The sequence below is a fragment of the Sander vitreus genome, chromosome 12 (genome assembly GCF_031162955.1).
Source record: "Sander vitreus isolate 19-12246 chromosome 12, sanVit1, whole genome shotgun sequence".
In the NCBI taxonomy this organism is placed as follows: domain Eukaryota; kingdom Metazoa; phylum Chordata; class Actinopteri; order Perciformes; family Percidae; genus Sander; species Sander vitreus.
This window is the reverse complement of record NC_135866.1, coordinates 20,531,125-20,550,907: the sequence shown is the minus strand read 5'-3', so window position 1 is coordinate 20,550,907 and position 19,783 is coordinate 20,531,125. Positions and strand designations below refer to the sequence as shown.

Below are 19,783 nucleotides of genomic sequence, written 5' to 3'. Positions count from 1 at the left end.
GTAGGTGTGTGCGTGTGCATGAAGCCCATTTGCTCATTTTTCTTTTGGCTCCAGAGCAACTGTGTGATGCCTGAGTGTTTACTCCACAAACAAGTCGGGGCAATGCCCTCAACAATATATAACTGGCTCTGATCTGGACTCGGCTGTGAGCTTTGCCGTGGGATGATTTCATTTCTGACAAAATGTGCATCAGATATCTTGGATTGGTTCTTCTGATTTGGATTCCTGCAGCGCTTCATGGTGAGAATATTGAATACTTTCACATACAACCATTTGAATTGGTTAAAAACAAACACTGTAGAGTAATCTTATCATTGTATATCAGCCCAAAGTGAAACACAGCCCTGTAGTGCTCCCAGGCTCCCTGGTGGTTTCTTTGCCCCAAAGCAAGAGACTTATTCTCATGGAACAAAGCTGACCTATACCTGCAATGATGGACTTAAACCAACAGTGAAGGGTTGGTGGGTAACAAGTACATGTCAAAATGGTGGATGGTCTCATGTACCACAATGTATAGGTAAGTGTTCCTTTTTTCTTTTCTTTTCTTTTCTTTTCTGCCTATGGTTGCTACAGCTCTTAGCTGCTAGCATGGCTCTAGTCCTTGGCTGCTTTTCAATTGATCAAATCACTGTAGTCATGAAACTTTTGAAAGAATAATGTCACCTAATATACCAACTTAATATTTCACTGTGGAGTCTAAGTTGAAGAAATTATGTAAAAGTTGTCAGAAAAATGAAATATCCACAGCTTTAGCATTTACAAGAAATATTTCAATTATTAGTAAGTGCTCACACACGACAAACTAGCACACTACAATAAATGTTAGCACCCTTCCATTCCTCCTGTAAAGCATCCCTGATTTGTGTATTGACAGTTAAATGGTTTATAACACCGCACATTGTAACATACGGAGCGGTAAAATGTTTATAAGATGACAAATAAAAGCTGACAATGACTTAAGGTCAATTTCAGAAATTGTTCAAGAGTAGAGGACGCAGAAGAATGACAGAAAACATTTCTGTATGTGTGTAGCCTCGACTGTTATATTGTAATTATACAACAGCTACCAACAAAATAAAAGTGATAATCAAACTGTATTCATATTGTGAAGCAATTCACTCTCAAAATATAAAAGCAACAGACAGGATTTCTAGTCCCTCCCTGTTTAGTCAGCCAGCTAACTTAAGCTAAGGTTTGCTTTATAGAGATCGCGGGATTTCCCAAAGTGAATAAATGTGTCATTCTAAAAAATAATAAGCATCCAAGTAATCTCATCATGCTTGGTAAAAAAAAAAATCCACTTGTAGTGAAATACCAACATTACACTGTAGTTTATATTACAACAGTAATGTCCTAAAGTTCCCCTGTAAATCACTTGAGGTCAGAAAAATCAGACTTTCAGGGGGTTCCAGGTAATTATTTTCTTTCGCTGAGCTGTAACCATAGACTGTATGTAAAGATGGACGACATGACAGCTGAAATAAATCCCTGATAATAACTTTCAATGCAAATGTGATACTAAAAATAAAGATTTTTAAAGACACCATGGTAAAAATTTGTTGTTGTTTTTTTCCTCAGATGAAAAAGCCTGCATTCCACCAGACACCATTACATTTAAATTATTACATTTCTGATACTGTTGATAGTTCATAGTTATATCTAAGATTGAAAAATAAATACAACTTTTATATTATCTTTTTGTAACAAGCATCCAAATAATCTCATCATACGTTTTTACTGCAATACCAACATTGTAGTTTACATTAGAACAGTAAAGTCCTGAAGTTCCTCTGTACATAATTGGAAGTCAGAAAAACCAAACTTTCAGGGGGTTCCAAGTTATTATTTAAAGGAACTTTTGCTGAGCTGTAACCATAGACTATATATGGATAGACAACATGACAGTTAAAATCAATCCCTTAAGATAATGTTCATGCAAATGTCATTCTAAAACTAAAAAGATTTTAAAAGACACCATGGTAAAATGGTTTATCTTTATGGTTTCTTTTTTACCCTCAGATGAAAAAGCCTGCATTCCACCAGATATACCCAATGCACAATACAAAAAAAACTCAAAAGGTTGGTATGAGGAAGAACAACTATTCAGGGTAAGATGTGACAAAGGATATGAATACAGAGGCCGTGATGCTACAGCCATATGCATAAATGGAACATGGTCCTCTGTGCCGGTCTGTGAGAGTGAGTAAGATGTTTTATATAAGCAAGCTGTTAAACTAACAGTGACCAGAATAATCTCAGTGTCTAAAACATAATTCTTAGTTTGAATCTCACCAGCTACACTAACCCAGGCAACAAAGTAATAAATACTTTTTTTAATGACAAATGTGCTTATTTTCACAGAAAGTATTGAGGCATGTGGTGAGCCCCCTAAAATCCCCCATACAGTCATCATTCAACAGGAATACCAGGAGTTGTTTGCTGCAGATTCAGAAGTGCAGTATGAATGTGAAGATGGATATACTTTAGAGGGAGGAGGAACCAAAAAAAACAGCACTTGCATGTCTGGAACCTGGACTGAAGGCCCAACGTGCAGTAAGTGGACATTGGGCTGAGATATATGCAGTGTTGAAGTCATGAAATATATTTTCAGCAATGAAAGTTAATTTTAGGCAAATATTCTCTCAACTGGTAGAGAAGCACGTCATTCACTATAGATTAAAACTTTTGATTTATTCCTTTTTTTGTTTCTGCCCTTTATATATTCCCAGCTCCTAAATAAATATACAGTATATGTACTGTATATTAAAAAAAATTGACAAACAACAACATGCATTTCATCTCACTGTGCTTTACGGTGGGTTTTCACCATAGACTGTAGAACACTGGGATGTTCACAAACAGTTTCAACAACCGCAGAGCGGAGCAGTTCAATTCAGTCTGCTGGCAGTGGGGGCCCGGATGTTCACTAGTCGGCCTTTTGCAGAGCTGTAGCGGAGTTTACCCAGCGTAAGAACGTAAACGTATGAAATGTACAATAAACTGAATATATTGTATGTATATATAATGGGTTTTTTCTCTGTTAAAGGAGCCAGACCCGGTCCTGGAAATGGTGGTTCTGCAGGGGGGGGAACCGGTGGGGGGCCCACTGCATCAACTGGCAGTGGGACACAACGTACAATTGAAGGTATAGTCTCTTCATCTGTATTAAATAACATTATATTACATTTATGTAGCTGACACTTTTATCGAAAATGATTTACAATAAAAGCATTCAAACATGTGGGTACCACCCTAAAATATGAATTTGTATACCTATTTATCTAATCTCACTATAGAATATATATATGCTGTATTAGTGAGGTAGCCAGTAAAATCAAAATGTGGGGTGAAATCTTAAGTTGATTTACTGTGCTATGACAGTTTAAAATCTTTGTTTCCAGAATCCTTTATATTGTTTGTTTTTTTCAGTCAAGAACTGTGGACAGCAGCCCGTAGTTCCTAATGGTTATGTTGTGGGAGATGATCCAATGTTTTTGAGTTACCAATGTATTGCTTTGTACCAACGAGTGGGTCCAGAGAGAGTGAAGTGTTACAGCAACGGCATGTGGTCAGAAGTACCCTTCTGCAAAGGTAAAAACAAGTCAGATCTAAAGATCTGTCAAAGAGGTTGGCTGAGAAAATAAATAACAATTTGTTTCCTTTGTGCAGCCACCTTTTGTTCTGTGGACACTGATAGATATCGTGCATTAGTATCTGATGGAGTTAAAAAGATAGAAGATGGTGAGACCAAGAGATTGGAATGTGTCCACCAGGCCCGCTGGTGGACAACTCATTATTCTGTGGTCCGGTGCACTAATGGAAGAATGACACTTTCCAAATGTAAGTATCTGTGTGTGTGTGTGTGTGTGTGTGTGTGTGTGTGTGTGTGTGTGCCAAATAGTTTTGCAGATGGTGTTGGTGTAGTCTTTATGCTAAGCTAAGCTAACCCCTGCTAGCTACATATTTAGCATAGGCCGACAAACATGGAGTGGTGTCGGTCTCATCCAGGATTTCCTTACCATTATAAGCCTGGGGCGCAGCTAAGCCAGATGAATGTAAAATCAATTTGAGCACATGCACCTACGAGTCTTTCACAAACCTAGGGACATCTAACACTAAACTTTCTAGTTTTGTTTACTTTGCACCACAGAAAAGGAAGTGGGGAAGCACATTCTGCTTTTTAGCAAATCCAGTATATGTATTCACTTTTTGCTTCTGCACCATGCACAATGATTTAAAAACCTGCAGACATTTAGTCATTCAGACAGACTTCACCTCCCTATGAGAAGTCAATAAGCTGCTCCACATATTCACTGCCGTGCTTCTCTCTCGTTTTCAGGTTGCGACGCTCTGGACAAATATATAGTGAGTGTTACTCCTGAATCTACTTTTTAAAGAAACACACTGTATTAACACTGATGTTGTCTCACACTACTACTGATTATTCCTATCTTTTTTTATTTGTATTTATTTCATTATTTACATTCATGATTACACTTTATTTAATTCATGATTATACATTTATGTTTTACTTTATTTCTATATTTTACAATATTGTTTTTGTAAAACCTCTGTTGTGTAACTAGGTTTGCTAAGACTGTATCACCGAGGGGAAGATCTGCTGCCTTTGGATCTGCTCACCAACGACCGAGAACAGCCTGAAAACTTTTCAGAGACAACAGAGTTATGATTATGCTGTCACACACTGTTTGGGTTTTCAAAAAACATTTCTGTCTTTTCATGCTGATTTACGACTGTCCACATAATGTACGAGCAAATTGTCTGTGTGCTTAAAGCTGCAAAACAACAACAAATACAGTGTGTATATTTGATGGACAGGCCTTAATAAAGTCTTTAACTGGAATTTTAACAGTTTCTTTCTAGATTGTGTCTGCAGTTTTTATGTCTAAATGGCCCCAAATTAATCCAAATTATCCATGCCTGCTTTCCCTGTTCAGGGTCACAGGTGGCTGGAGGCGTTCCCAAGTGGGGTACAGTCTGCCACAGGCCTAATAACTTACAATAATCAATAATTTCACATCTGATTTTATTGATCATCATGACACAACATTTGAGAAGAGAATCACCAGTTTCAGTATGTAAAGATGGACTGTTTTGATATTTAACTACCCAACAATTGTGAACAACTGCCCCATTAACAAAATGTTATATGTCTGATTCTGTGAATGAATGCCTGCATTGCATTGAGGGATATCAGCTCTGAATGCGCCCAGCTCGGATCATGTCGTAATGTTCTGTATTACAGTATACTATAATATTTCACCGGTAATAAGACCAAAATAATATTATTAAAATAAAAAAATGTATACTATGATAACATCTAAATAAATGTTGATAGATCTAGCGTCATAGTTTAAAAAATATAAATAAACAAAAAGCAATCCAGCTTCCCTGGCCGAAATAGACCGAAATAATAACATTAAAAGAAATACATATAAACCATGATAATATCTGGTGAATTATGTTGATTAAAACAGCTGTTATTGGGCTAAAAATACCAATAATAAAACTGTGACAGATTTCGAGTTAAGGGGGCGTGTTTTTTCTTTCCGGTGAGGGATTAACACATCTGACCGTCTGTCTGACAGACCCCCTCGTCGAAAAATAACGCGACGGGTACCCCTGGCGTTGAAAAGTAACGCCAGGGTTACTTAACCATGCGTCATACATTTGACGAGTAGGGAGTGAGATTGTGTTGGTAGGCTACATGAAACCACCAGATGACCAGTGCTCACTTGACATGTATGACAAAAACCAGTAGCCTATATAGATGTTTTTTTACAAAAATAAATGTGGTGTCATTCCAAATGATATATGCATGAATACCAGAAGACTAGATCTGAGTGAAGCTTCCAAAGTTAGCCATGATAATCATGTATGCATCTCAGACACATTAGCACAGAAATAACAATAAGTAACTAATCTGGCTGCTCAGTTCTGGGAAATACGCTTCAATTTAAAGACAGCTCTCTTGAATTTAAAAACAAATAGGCAGTGTGTCACCTAAAGATGAAAGGAAGTCCAATCCACAGAGCAACAGCAGGAGGTTTCGCTAGCTGTAATGTGCTTGGGCGAAAACTGTGTGTCAAACATAGACTGTTAATATGGTGTCAATCTAATTTATAATCAATTTGTTACAACAGCCTTTTCTTTTTTTAAACAAACATTTTGACTTGTCATAGTAGGTAGGCTAAGCACTGGTGTTACAAATACCATTAAAAATGTCTCTGTTCTATTTAAGTGTTCCAGTAATGACAGTGTGACAGTGAGCCATCATGCACGATACCAGAACCCTGAAGCTGAAGCAGCTAAATGGAATTCAGCCATCATTATTTACACCTGTGCTTTTCCTACTGTGACATTTCAAATGTCTTCAATGAAAAAGGCCTAGTTTTAAGACTGAATAACGCTCAATGGTGTTTTTTTGCCCCCAACTGCTCCTTCCAGGCAGCGCTGCGACCGCTGCTTTCAAGGCACCTAACCCTAACCTTAACCTTAACCCTAACCCTAACCATAACCAGTGCCTAATCCTAGTGCTTTCCAGGCAGCGCTGCCTGGAAGGCGCCGTTGGGGGTAAAAAACAAAGATAAACCTGAATAACATAATGCAGAGCCCATGAGGATCCAGCAGATGGCAATCAGAGTTTGAGCTGGATCTCAAAGACAAACTGTAGGCCATAAAACAGACCACACAAGGTAAAAGAAATGCCGTGACTAAGAGCTCATATGGAACATGATGCCGTGTCTATGTTGTGCTTTAGAATTAAATGTATCTTTAAACAAAACAATCTCGTAGATGTAGATTAGTATAGAGAAAACATTGATACATCGAATTAATCGTTTTGGGCTTAATGATTGATTTGACCAAAGTACACATAGCCTGTTTGTACATTTGTGTGTACAGAATGATGACAGTAACTCAGCGTAATGTTTACTATTTCCTAACTTCTGAGATTTGGGGGAAATGCCCTCGACTATTATTGAGTAGTCCCGATCTGAACTGTGCTCTTCGCTCTGCTTTGTCTTGGTGATTTAATTCCTGACAAAATGTGCATGAGTTATACTGGATTTGCTTTCCTGGTTTGTTTTCCAGGATTGCTGCATGGTACGTATTCAATTCCGTCGCATAGAAACATTTAAATTGTGTAAATATATGTTTAATATGTACTTTAGTTTGTCGTTGTATTTCAGCTCAAAGTGCAGGTCAGCAGTGTCGTCCTCCGACTTTTGCTGGTGGTTATTTGGTCCCGGAACAAAACACGTATTCTCATGAAGAAAACCTCATGTATGGCTGTGATAACGGACTTAAACCAGCAGTGGAGGGTTGGTGGGCAACAATCACATGTCAAAATGGTGAATGGACGCCTAAACCACAGTGTATAGGTAAGTGTTCTATAATATCTCCCCTGGTTTATTTGAATGAGATGCTGAAAGCCTGCAGAAGTGTTTTTTAGCGTAAACCCTATGACACTGTAGAGTAAAATTACATTTAAATTATTACATTTCTGATACTGTTGATAGTTCATAGTTATATCTAAGATTGAAAAATAAATACAACTTTTATATTATCTTTTTGTAACAAGCATCCAAATAATCTCATCATACGTTTTTACTGAAATACCAACACTGTAGTTTACATTAGAACAGTAAAGTCCTGAAGTTCCTCTGTACATAATTGGAGGTCAGAAAAACCAAACTTTCAGGGGGTTCCAAGTTATTATTTAAAGGAACTTTTGCTGAGCTGTAACCATAGACTATATATGGATAGACAACATGACAGTTAAAATCAATCCCTTAAGATAATGTTCATGCAAATGTCATTCTAAAACTAAAAAGATTTTAAAAGACACCATGGTAAAATGGTTTATCTTGATGGTTTCTTTTTTACCCTCAGATGAAAAAGCCTGCATTCCACCAGATATACCCAATGCACAATACAAAAAAAACTCAAAAGGTTGGTATGAGGAAGAACAACGATTCAGGGTAAGATGTGACGAAGGATATGTACACAAAAACCGGGATGCTACAGCCATATGCACAAATGGAACATGGTCCTCTGTGCCGGTCTGTGAGAGTGAGTAAGATGTTTTATATAAGCAAGCTGTTAAACTAACAGTGACCAGAATAATCTCAGTGTCTATATCATAATTCTTAGTTTGAATTCTCTCCAGCTACACTAACCAAGGCAACCAAGTAACCACTCAACTGAGCTCCTTTAAATAATTTTGTTATGACAAATGTGCTTATTTTCACAGAAAGTATTGAGGCATGTGGTGAGCCCCCTAAAATCCCCCATGCAGTCATCATTCAACAGGAATACCAGGAGTTGTTTGCTGCAGATTCAGAAGTGCAGTATGAATGTGAAGATGGATATACTTTAGAGGGAGGAGGAACCAAAGAAAACATCACTTGTATGTCTGGAAACTGGACTGAAGGCCCAACGTGCAGTAAGTTATGGACAATGTGATGAGATATGTAGTGATTAAAATACTTTTTATTGAATTGTCATTAAAGCGAATTATCAATTTGTTTGTATCAACAATAGATCACGACACTTGAATGATCACATGACACTTGAAAGAACGTTGCCAGGAAACAACAAATTATATAAAAGTACTTTTTAGGAGACAGGGTACTGACATGTTATTGTTAAGGCTGCCATCATCAATGTTCAGAATGGATCAGATAAGTCCGTGTATTTGTGAAAAGTGTCACTTCTTGGCACATTACCACAAAAATTGCTGAACAACTCCAAATTAATGCCAATGTTGCTCTGTGTCTGCTGGATGTGTAAATAGGCAACTGTTTTTTCCCCATTTGAAATTTATATGTCAGTGTTCTGCTGCCCCCACTTGGTAATAAAACAATAAAACAGGTTTAAAGGGGTGATAGAATGTAAAACCGATTTTACCTTGTCATAGTTGAAAAACGACAGTTTGGAGGGTAACTAGGACATACATAGAACCTCAAAATCCCATTGACACCTCTTTCCTCTGCAAATCTCCCAATTTCAAACTGCCTCTGAAAACAGGGCAAATCTCAACGAACCGTCGAGTTGACGTCAATTTGGTGGCTCCTCCTTATTTGGCTCTAGTCTCTATCTTTGTCACGCCCCAACATTTACATAGGCTACACCACTGATCTGAGGTCAGCTTAGTCTTCTGAATCTAGGTCACGCAGATCTCAGAAATGTTATAAATTTGTGTCTGCTATTTAATTACTAAATTCACTTCTGAGACTTTTTTATGGGAGAAATCAACTATGTAGAGGTCAAATATGGGCCGTTTTACAAAAATGCATGGCTAATTGCAAATTTTGTCCGACTGTGTGTCGCAGTTCAGCAGGAGCTCAGCAGGAGCTCAGCAGGCTAACGTGACAGCGGCCGGTGCTGCCTCGCCGACTGGCATGTCCTCCTTCACAGACCCCGGCTTGCTGTGAGCTAGATGGATCTCCGTCACGAAGGGAAGCCCGCGGCGCTCCATACCCGCGCAAAGTCACCGTTTCTGGGTTACTGGACTACCAAATGTTGAGGCCCTGACAGAGCTCCAGTGCCTGCAGCTAGCCGCGATCTTTACCCATAGACTTGAATGGACACTAGCAGCTAACGAAACCCCTCACATTCACAAAAATGCATTAAATTGAAATCGGACACAAGCACTAGCTTTGTAAGACCTTAGGGTAGCTGTAATATAAGTGGCGTGATGAAATTCAAACTGTAAATATACTACAGTTATGCCGTTGTCCACGCTGTCTTGTCAGACTGTGTGGACCTCCTGAAGTCCAACCTCTTACCAAATTTGCATTAGCCATCAATTTTCGTAAAACGGTCTCAGTAGTGAATTTAGTAACGAAACATTGCAGTGTCTGAAATATGAGACCTACTGTTTTGTCTCCAATGTAGCTGTATGTGGTTCCTCAACCAATTAGCGCGCAGCTCATCTAAATATTCATGAGCATACCATATTTGGAAGAAAAGCTCTCGTTCCAAATAGGGCCAAAACATAGGGATGCATTAGGGCCCATAAAATAGCAACCGGACAATTTTCAGCCCAACCAATGTTACATACCCTATTAGGAGACCTTAAGGAACAGTGTGAAATACCCTCTATAATCATCCTATCACCCCTGTAAGTAATTGATAACAGAGATAATCCACCACTGAATTTCAGCAGGAGCCCAATGAATGAGCTTTGTTTAAACAAAATTACCTTCTTTTGTGATCCATGAAAGTGAATATATTATATGTAATGTTTGTTTGTTTTTCTCTCAGTCAAACAAGCCAGACCTGGTTCTGCAGGGGGGGAGACAGTTGGGGGGCCCACTGCATCAACTGGCAGTGGGACACAACAATTGAAGGTATAGTCTCTGTATTAAATAACATTACATTACATTTATGTAGCTGACACTTTTATCGAAAATGATTTACAATAAAAGCATTCAAACATGTGGGTAACACCCTAAAATATGAATTTGTATACCTATTTATCTAATCTCACTATAGAATATATATATGCTGTATTAGTGAGGTAGCCAGTAAAATCAAAATGTGGGGTGAAATCTTAAGTTGATTTACTGTGCTATGACAGTTTAAAATCTTTGTTTCCAGAATCCTTTATATTGTTTGTTTTTTTCAGTCAAGAACTGTGGACAGCAGCCCGTAGTTCCTAATGGTTATGTTGTGGGAGATGATCCAATGTTTTTGAGTTACCAATGTATTGCTTTGTACCAACGAGTGGGTCCAAAGAGAGTGAAGTGTTACAGCAACGGCATGTGATCAGAAGTACCCTTCTGCAAAGGTAAAAACAAGTCAGATCTAAAGATCTGTCAAAGAGGTTGGCTGAGAAAATAAATAACAATTTGTTTCCTTTGTGCAGCCACCTTTTGTTCTGTGGACACTGGTAGATATCGTGCATTAGTATCTGATGGAGTTAAAATGATAGAAGATGGTGAGACCAAGAGATTGGAATGTGTCCACCAGGCCCGCTGGTGGACAACTCATTATTCTGTGGTCCGGTGCACTAATGGAAGAATGACACTTTCCAAATGTAAGTATCTGTGTGTGTGTGTGTGTGTGTGTGTGTGTGTGTGTGTGTGTGTGTGTGTGTGTGTGTGTGTGTGTGTGTGTGTGTGTGTGTGTGTGTGTGTGCCAAATAGTTTTGCAGATGGTGTTGGTGTAGTCTTTATGCTAAGCTAAGCTAACCCCTGCTAGCTACATATTTAGCATAGGCCGACAAACATGGAGTGGTGTCGGTCTCATCCAGGATTTCCTTACCATTATAAGCCTGGGGCGCAGCTAAGCCAGATGAATGTAAAATCAATTTGAGCACATGCACCTACGAGTCTTTCACAAACCTAGGGACATCTAACACTAAACTTTCTAGTTTTGTTTACTTTGCGCCACAGAAAAGGAAGTGGGGAAGCACATTCTGCTTTTTAGCAAATCCAGTATATGTATTCACTTTTTGCTTCTGCACCATGCACAATGATTTAAAAACCTGCAGACATTTAGTCATTCAGACAGACTTCACCTCCCTATGAGAAGTCAATAAGCTGCTCCACATATTCACTGCCTTGCTTCTCTCTCGTTTTCAGGTTGCGACGCTCTGGACAAATATATAGTGAGTGTTACTCCTGAATCTACTTTTTAAAGAAACACACTGTATTAACACTGATGTTGTCTCACACTACTACTGATTATTCCTATCTTTTTTTATTTGTATTTATTTCATTATTTACATTCATGATTACACTTTATTTAATTCATGATTATACATTTATGTTTTACTTTATTTCTATATTTTACAATATTGTTTTTGTAAAACCTCTGTTGTGTAACTAGGTTTGCTAAGACTGTATCACCGAGGGGAAGATCTGCTGCCTTTGGATCTGCTCACCAACGACCGAGAACAGCCTGAAAACTTTTCAGAGACAACAGAGTTATGATTATGCTGTCACACACTGTTTGGGTTTTCAAAAAAACATTTCTGTCTTTTCATGCTGATTTACTGACTGTCCACATAATGTACGAGCAAATTGTCTGTGTGCTTAAAGCTGCAAAACAACAACAAATACAGTGTGTATATTTGATGGACAGGCCTTAATAAAGTCTTTAACTGGAATTTTAACAGTTTCTTTCTAGATTGTGTCTGCAGTTTTTATGTCTAAATGGCCCCAAATTAATCCAAATTATCCATGCCTGCTTTCCCTGTTCAGGGTCACAGGTGGCTGGAGGCGTTCCCAAGTGGGGTACAGTCTGCCACAGGCCTAATAACTTACAATAATCAATAATTTCACATCTGATTTTATTGATCATCATGACACAACATTTGAGAAGAGAATCACCAGTTTCAGTATGTAAAGATGGACTGTTTTGATATTTAACTACCCAACAATTGTGAACAACTGCCCCATTAACAAAATGTTATATCATTTTTTTTTTTTATCATTTATCTGTTTAAAATAAGGTTCTTGTACACATACATAAGGACAGTGACCTCTAATCATTGTGCTCATATGTATGCCGCATGAGTGACAAATTGCAATATAAATGAAGGCCAGTTTACTCAGCATTATCAGGCTGCCACTAGTGATTTTAATTGCCTATGGATACTTATTTGGTAAGCCAAATAGTTGTTTCATTCCAAGTTTTCCTTTTTAATACTGTTGGTTTATCATAAGTTAGTAAAACCAAAATGAGAAGCTAGAACCAGCAAATTATTGCCGTTTACTGGATAAATGACTTTGATTCATACATTTATCAAAATAGTTATCAATTACTTTTCTGCCAGTCAACAGATCCCTTAAAAAAAAACAGCTTTGTCTCTAGGGTTGGGCATCGTTTTAATTCTAACAATTTTAAACCCAATGCCGATTCTTCCTTTCGATTCCGGTTCTTATCGATTCTCAATTCTGTTCATGCTTATTTTACAGATAAGAGGAACATTTTATTTTGATTCAACAGTGAATTACAGTTTTACTGGGCTTTAACGTATAACAAAGCCACACTTTAGAGAAGTGCTTACTGTGCTCCATGGCTGCAACACAACCAAGCACCTGGAAGTAAGTTTTGAACCGATGATCGGATTCGAAACCACATTTTGCAAACGATTCCAATGAAGAAACAATTCCACTGGAATCATAATTTTTTTAAAACGATTCCAAGTTGGAACCGGTTCTCGATGCCTAATCCTACTTATGAAAATGGCAAACACTTAAAACACAAGTTATTCTGTTCCACCAAAAGCTCCAACCATCAGTGAGAACCAAAGATCCTCTAACATCTGCTTTTGGAAAACATGACTTTTTCATTTCTTTCACTGACTAAAGGAACAGCCTTAGGTTTTAATAACATTTTAAATTTGTTTTTTCATCTCATTTATTGGTACAAAAATGCTCCCACAGCTGTCTTTTTTTAAGTTTGATGTGACAGAAATACATTTATTTTGGTGACAATGAGGTATGAATTACCTGAGATCAGGCTGAACATCAAAGACGGTATCCCATGCTGCACCACTATAGTTTCTGTCTTAAATTTAATAATGTTATACATGGAGGATGTATACATGAAGTGTGAATACATTTTAGTGGTGAATATTTTAGCTTCTGTTCTTATTAGATGACTGTTCGAGAGACTGTCAAAAGGCCCACTGTTTGGCTGAGGAGCATCAGTGTGTGTGATCAGAGTTAGAGATGTTCTGCACAGAGGAAGCTGAATCCAGTCCCAGCAGCGTGCCCAGGTAGGACTGCTCTCGGGGGTCCAGCATCTGATCAGGCCTGACAGGGTGGACAATGTTGGCGGGTTGGGGGGTTAGGGTGTACTTTTCTAAGAATGCCAGGTCTGTCGCAGCCTGGTAGCGAGAGTTCTGCTGCTGTCCTTCAGCCTGCATGTTCACAACGCTGTGAGTTTGGGAGGAGAGAGACGCGGCCCTGTGAATATTCAGGTCTCCCTGCGCTCCTCCTGCCATTTGGACAGGAACTAAAGTAACAGGTACGCAGACGTTTGTAGGACGAGGGGGGCTCTGGAGGGTTGACTTAGGTTCCGTGCGGTATACCTTAGAGGGCTCCTCAAAAGGAATGGAGACTATTTTGATTTCGTCGAGTGTGCCGAGGGGCTGCTCAGTACACCGGGTGCTGTGCACGTGGTCAACGTGGTACTTGAGCTTGTCTTTTCTTTTAAAGGTGGCGCTGCAGTGGGGGCAGTTAAAAGGACGAGCGTCTGAGTGAATCACCATGTGCTTTGTCAAGGTCTTCTTGATCCGAAATGTCTGGTTGCACTCAGGACATCTGTGGGGTTTCTCACCTGTCACATTACCATAAGGGAACATAAAAAAGTATGTTTAGATAATAATAATTGACCGTTGTGATGTGTTTAACTGTTTTACCAAGGATTAGTAAGAGTTATGAGAAAGAGCTCCGTCCTGCCCGGTGTTTGGTTTGGGGAAGTTTACACTCCAGCAACCTCAGCCAAACTAACCATAGAAATTACATAGCAATATGTTTGACACATTAAACACATTATCAAATTATTTTCTTCTATAAATTTGAAGCAATTTATACTGTTTAAAAAAAAAAAGATGTCTAACCACTGTTGCTTGTCCAAGTATGTTTTTATATTGTAAGAATCTGAACCATCCAAGGGCTTGTTAGGTTTAGTTTATTACTTTATTTGACAGGGACAGTGCAAATTAATAACATTTCTGAAAATATGCCAGAAAGGCCAGTTTTCCCTGGGCAGGCAAAAGCACAGATGTTAAGAATAAAAGCATTGAAAACAACAACAACTATTTGCTTCCTAAAAGCATCTAACTGCAACTTTTCTGTTCTCATAAATGTTTTCAAGCAAATATATTCATTGACTTCTACATTTCCTCACCTGAGTGGGTCCTGAAGTGCATTTCTAGACTGGACTTTCCTTTAAATTCTTTCTTGCAGACCTCACACTGATGCACAGCGGTTTTATACCTGTTGACAGAGTCCTTATTAACAGAGAAAAAAACCAAGAACACAAAGGAGGCTAAGGGAAATATTACCATTTTTACAACATTACTAGAAGAAAAAAAAAAGTGTGATAAGTGTGACTGTGATTTGAAAGGTAACATACTTCTGCCAAACTTTCTCTCCCAAATGAATGCTTTTGTAGTGGACCGTCAGATGATCATGGCGCCTGAAGCACTTACCACATTCTTCACATTGGTGTGCTTTCTCACCTGTAATAAACATGGGTTACGTTAAAGTAAATACTGACTGGAGACAGTGAAAAAACGTAACGGTATTTTCCACTGATGTGGAATGTGTGAATGACACAAACCAAGATACTGCCACGAAAGAAGATGCCAAAAAAAAAGACACACGAGAATCAACTGCTGTTTGTCTCATACCGTACCAGAGTGTATTTTCTGATGTTTGGTCAGGTGATCGTGGCGTATAAAGGTTTTCCCACATTCATCACACTCATAGCGCTTGTCGTCATGGTGGACTCTTAGGTGTAACCTGTCCAAGGAAAAGTTTGTTTATTATATTTAACTTTAAAAAACGGATCTTAAAAATGTTCACAATCATATTCTCAAATGTCAGCGCGCCAACCTGTAGGAGCTGCCATGACGGAAACTTTGGCCACAGATACTACAAAGGTGAGGCTTCTCCCCACTGTGGATCCTCAAATGCTCTCTCAAGGTTGTCCTATAAGAATTAAAACACACCTCTCAATAAAGCAGCACAGTTTCAGTTCTTCAGTTAAGCATGTCAAAATAAGTTGTGGAAATAAGGCAAATTTGGGGGAAGTTTAGAGATGTACCTTTCCCTTACAGATTTCCCACAAACAAAGCAGGTCCACTTTCTTTTGCCGCCATGTGTGCACTCAATGTGTCTCTTTCGGTTGCCTGTGTCATTAAACTGTCGGCCACAAATCTCACAGGGAAAGGGACCTGAAAATGAAAAAGGATGCAAACTCGTTCATCAAATGCATCGATTGGCACAGAGTCAATCACACAACAGTGACATTTAAAGGTTATATAGGTTAGAGAGATTCTCTCTATTTTTAATATTTCATTGTTAAAAAAAATAATGCATTGTTAAAAAGCTTTTCTAATAGCAAGAGTTAAGGTTTATTTTGAACCCTAAGAGCTTAAGAATTTATTTTTTACTGTATAATTCTCACCTAAGTGGTACTTTTCTTGGTGTTTCAGTCTGGCAAACCTGGACTTGAAGAATTCATCACAGAAGGAGCATTTAAAAGGCCGGTCCTGGGTGTGCAGGATCATGTGCTCCTGCAGATGAGGCCTGCGGGTGAAGGTCTTCAGACAAATCTGGTACAGGAGGTTCAAAGGTTACAGACTGTTAAAATCTAAATATACTCTTATATTGAATTACTCTTTATTAATTGCAAAAATGCATTTATTCATCATCATGATCTACTTAAAGTGCTCATATTATCATTTTCCAGTTCATAATTGTATTTAGAGGTTGTACCAGAATAGGTTTACATGGTTTAATTTTCAAAAAACACCATCTTTTTGTTGTACTGCACATTGCTGCAGCTCCTCTTTTCACCCTGTGTGTTGAGCTCTCCGTTTTAGCTACAGAGTGAGGCATCTCACTTCTGTACTATCTTTGTTGGGAGTCGCACACGCGCAGTAGCTAGGTCAGCACTACAGAAGCAGAGTATGAGACAGTGCCATGCTAGCAGCTAGGTGAGCATTATAACGTCTGTTACAAAGTGACGCACAGTGTTTTCTGGAAGATGGTAAGTCCCTTTGGGGTGGACTTTGGGCTTTTTCACTTTGTAAACCTATAACGTGCCCAAAAAAGATATATAACACAATAAAAGGAAAGGGGAAAAGCCAAAAAGCATAATATGAGCACTTTCAGATCAGTTCACATATTCAGGCAATAATATGGCCGAAATCAATCCTTACAGCACATTTCCAGCCTTCACTCTTCCTCTTCCTCTTGGTAAGAAACTCTTGGATGTGATCTGGATGAAACCTGGCAGGACAGTGAAAATACATGACATTATCACACAATATGACTGTAGCTACACCAGCTGTTGCCATCATAGAGATCTACTGTGGAGTTAGCGCTACAAAATTAATTTCCTTTTTTCCTAAAACTTACACACAACACGACTCGAAATGAACACATACAGTATTCTTACAAAGTTCACCAGACTAGGCTAAGTGTACTCCAGATCATCCTTTTTTACTGACATTTTATATTCATACCAACTTAAGTGAAGGTGTAAAATTGTAGATTTTTAGCAGTGCTAACAACATGACTCTAGGGATACCAATGTCAGCCGGCCATATCTGAATAAACTACTGAACAGACTACCATGAAATATAGTACTGCATTCATTTCCCCCACAGGATGAATTGTAATATTTTTTGTGAACTTTGTCTCTAGGGCTATACTCCGATAAAAAAAAAGTGTAATTGTACTAATTAAAGTAATTACATGTAGCTATGTTTCCAAAATTCTAACTTTTTTGACTTCCTTAACTGTGCCAGCAAAATATTATATCAAAGCAATTAAAATGGCACGACAGCTATGCAGACCTAAGATTAGTTTTTATTAGATATAGGGTTGTTTTCAAATCAACAACAACAATGATGGTCAGCTAGCAAGATACTACAGATAGCTAACCAGGAAGCTAATATTATCTAGACACCAAATTCTATCATCAGATGCGCAGTTGTACATTTTTCCCTCTGAGAATCTTTTAATTATCCTAATATTATGAGGATTATATATTTCATTGTGTAGTCTGGCATGGCTGACTTTGTGAACCAAAGGTAAACTTAATAACCAAAGCAAACTAAAACAGTAAGGTAGATTGTTCTTCACCACAACACTGAGCAGAATGGATTGTTGTGTTACTGAAGTGTCTCACCTTCTGACATGCTTGGCCAGGGTTTTCTTGCTGGCATGGAGTTTGTTACAGTAGGGGCATTTGTGCTCCTTCTTCTGGACGGGTGCATCGCTGGTGTGCTTCTTCTTGTGTACAGTCAGGTTAGACTTGGTGGAGTAGCGCTGAAGACAGATGTCACACTGGAATGGTTTCTCTCCTGTGTGCACTCTGGTGTGACTCTCATACTTCCCTATCAAATGCAGGAAATGTGCACAGGTTAATATATAGTATCAGTACTGGTAAATTAGAATGGGCATTTTTCGCCATTTTCTGACATTTTATAGACCAAATGATGAATCAGATAATTGAAAATAATACACAGTCATCGACAATAATAAAAAAAGAAATTGCAGCCCTACCCCTTAACCATGTAATAAAGCATTTATTATTTTAGTAACAGTAAGAAAGATACTTAATAGAGACGATTCTTGGGTTTAACATCTCAGTCTGGTATGGTACGCTATGGCTGATTGAGTAATAATTACTAGTGGAACTACCCTTCCACAGTAACAACAGCTACTGTACTAACCCAGCTACTAAGACATAACATCAATGAGAACACTAATAGTCTAGACATTACTCCATGGTTCCCACCTGCACGGTCAAAGGTCTTGTCACATTTGGGGCACTTGAGAATCTTCTTGCTGGAGGTTTGGATGATGACTGGAGCCAGACCCTCAGGGTACACTGGACCCTGGGTAGAGCTTCCTGCTGCAGGCACATGCACTTCCACCTGTCCATCAGCCTGGTGCTCTGCCCTTTCTACATCAGAACCCTGCTGGCCTGCGCTCTCGTCTGCTGCGCAAACCTCAACAACTTTCCTCTGGGCAACCACATCCTCATTCGTGTCTCCTTCCTCTTCCTCCTCCTCCTCCTCCTCCTCTACGTCTTCCCGCTGAGCTGGTTTAGATGTCTCGTTCGCAGCCAGTTTGGGAGCTTGGTTTTCCACAACCACCTTTTCCGCTTCTTCAATTCTTTCTTCATCTTGCTCTCTTGGTGATACAGTCCTTTGTTTCTCCTCAGGAGTGTTGTCTCTTACATTGTCTCTCTGATACTTGGTGGGTGTTCTCCTCCTGCGAGCTGATCTCCGCGTGGTAGCAGTCCTCTCAGCTGCTGTCTTCCCTTTCTCAGTTGAGGTTTCCTGCTGTGATTTAGTGTGACTCTCAGCCAAGTGGTTCTGCAGGGAGTTTGCAGTGCTAAACTGGCGACTGCACATGGTGCACTGAACATCACCTAGGCTCTGGATGTCTGTGTCACCTGCTGGTGAGTCACTGGAGGTCATTTCCACCTCAGGAGACTCTCTTATCTCATCCTGTGACTGGATCACACGTATTGGGTTGTTGTTGTCTCCTTCTTCACACAGCAACTTAAGTATATCCATCATGTCCAGGAATCGGGCCGCTTCAGTTAGAGCTGGGAGATCCGTCTCTGGGACAACGCACTCAGAGGTGTACAAAAAGCCAAGCAGGTGCTGGAAAACAGAGTCCTCCACATGGTCCAGAGTCACATGCGCTGTAGCAGGGTTCTTGGACAGCTTAGCGTGGAAGTAGCTGCTCCCATGGGCCAACACCACCTTGTGGGCACTGTAGAGTTTCCCACCCACTGACACGGACACATCACAGAACCTCTGTCGGGTCCGATCCTCATTCAAGAATTTGAGGAGGCTGTGACTGTGCTGAGACATAGCCATGTGCCTGATTGGTGAGGTTGATTCTGGGACAGTTTCAGAGTTTGCTTGGGCGTTGGAGCTCAGCAGAGTGCTCAACTCTGTAACACATCCATTGCTGGCACTGGCCTGCCTGCTGCGTTTGGGACGCAGCGGATTACAAGGCTTTTTCTTCATTGGGGAGCCTGGTGG

General features: G+C 39.3%; 2 protein-coding genes across 4 annotated transcripts in view; one reads left to right on the top strand and one right to left on the bottom strand.

Annotated features, from left to right (window-relative positions):
* Positions 1-12,158, top strand: part of LOC144526813 (complement factor H-related protein 2-like) — a 29,569-nt gene extending 17,411 nt beyond the window's left edge. The window contains exons 2-10 of one of the 3 annotated variants that reach the window (XM_078264483.1): positions 5-240; positions 326-517; positions 2,020-2,199; positions 2,362-2,553; positions 3,047-3,145; positions 3,430-3,591; positions 10,895-11,065; positions 11,613-11,638; positions 11,860-12,158. In XM_078264483.1, the coding sequence (XP_078120609.1) occupies positions 183-240; positions 326-517; positions 2,020-2,199; positions 2,362-2,553; positions 3,047-3,145; positions 3,430-3,591; positions 10,895-11,065; positions 11,613-11,638; positions 11,860-11,868 (1,089 nt within the window). In that variant the 5' untranslated portion in view covers positions 5-182 and the 3' untranslated portion in view covers positions 11,869-12,158. Of the gene's footprint in view, positions 1-4; positions 241-325; positions 518-2,019; positions 2,200-2,361; positions 2,554-3,046; positions 3,146-3,429; positions 3,592-3,669; positions 3,841-4,339; positions 4,366-4,586; positions 4,884-10,894; positions 11,066-11,612; positions 11,639-11,859 lie in introns of those variants that run through there. The other 2 variants (XM_078264484.1, XM_078264482.1) reach the window with 2 other exon arrangements.
* Positions 12,159-13,426: 1,268 nt separating this feature from the next.
* Positions 13,427-19,768, bottom strand: zbtb41 (zinc finger and BTB domain containing 41). Its single transcript, XM_078264473.1, has 10 exons — positions 18,520-19,768; positions 17,908-18,115; positions 16,934-17,003; positions 16,177-16,324; positions 15,814-15,943; positions 15,603-15,698; positions 15,403-15,509; positions 15,121-15,226; positions 14,893-14,981; positions 13,427-14,319 (listed from the first exon to the last, which is right to left on the bottom strand). Exons 1-10 carry the CDS (start codon positions 19,766-19,768, stop codon positions 13,685-13,687), a joined length of 2,838 nt encoding a protein of 945 aa, XP_078120599.1. The 3' UTR covers positions 13,427-13,684.
* Positions 19,769-19,783: the final 15 nt, after the last annotated feature.

Bases quoted from the DNA above. Each gene is read 5' to 3' on its own strand.
- zbtb41 (XM_078264473.1), bottom strand. From the start codon at position 19,768: ATGAAGAAAAAGCCTTGTAATCCGCTGCGTCCCAAACGCAGCAGGCAG. The intron at 18,116-18,519 runs GTGGGAACCATG...TGCATTTGATAG, and splicing joins CAAGACCTTTGACCGTGCAG to GGAAGTATGAGAGTCACACC. The intron at 15,699-15,813 runs GTACATCTCTAA...TAATTCTTATAG, and splicing joins GGGAAATCTGTAAGGGAAAG to GACAACCTTGAGAGAGCATT.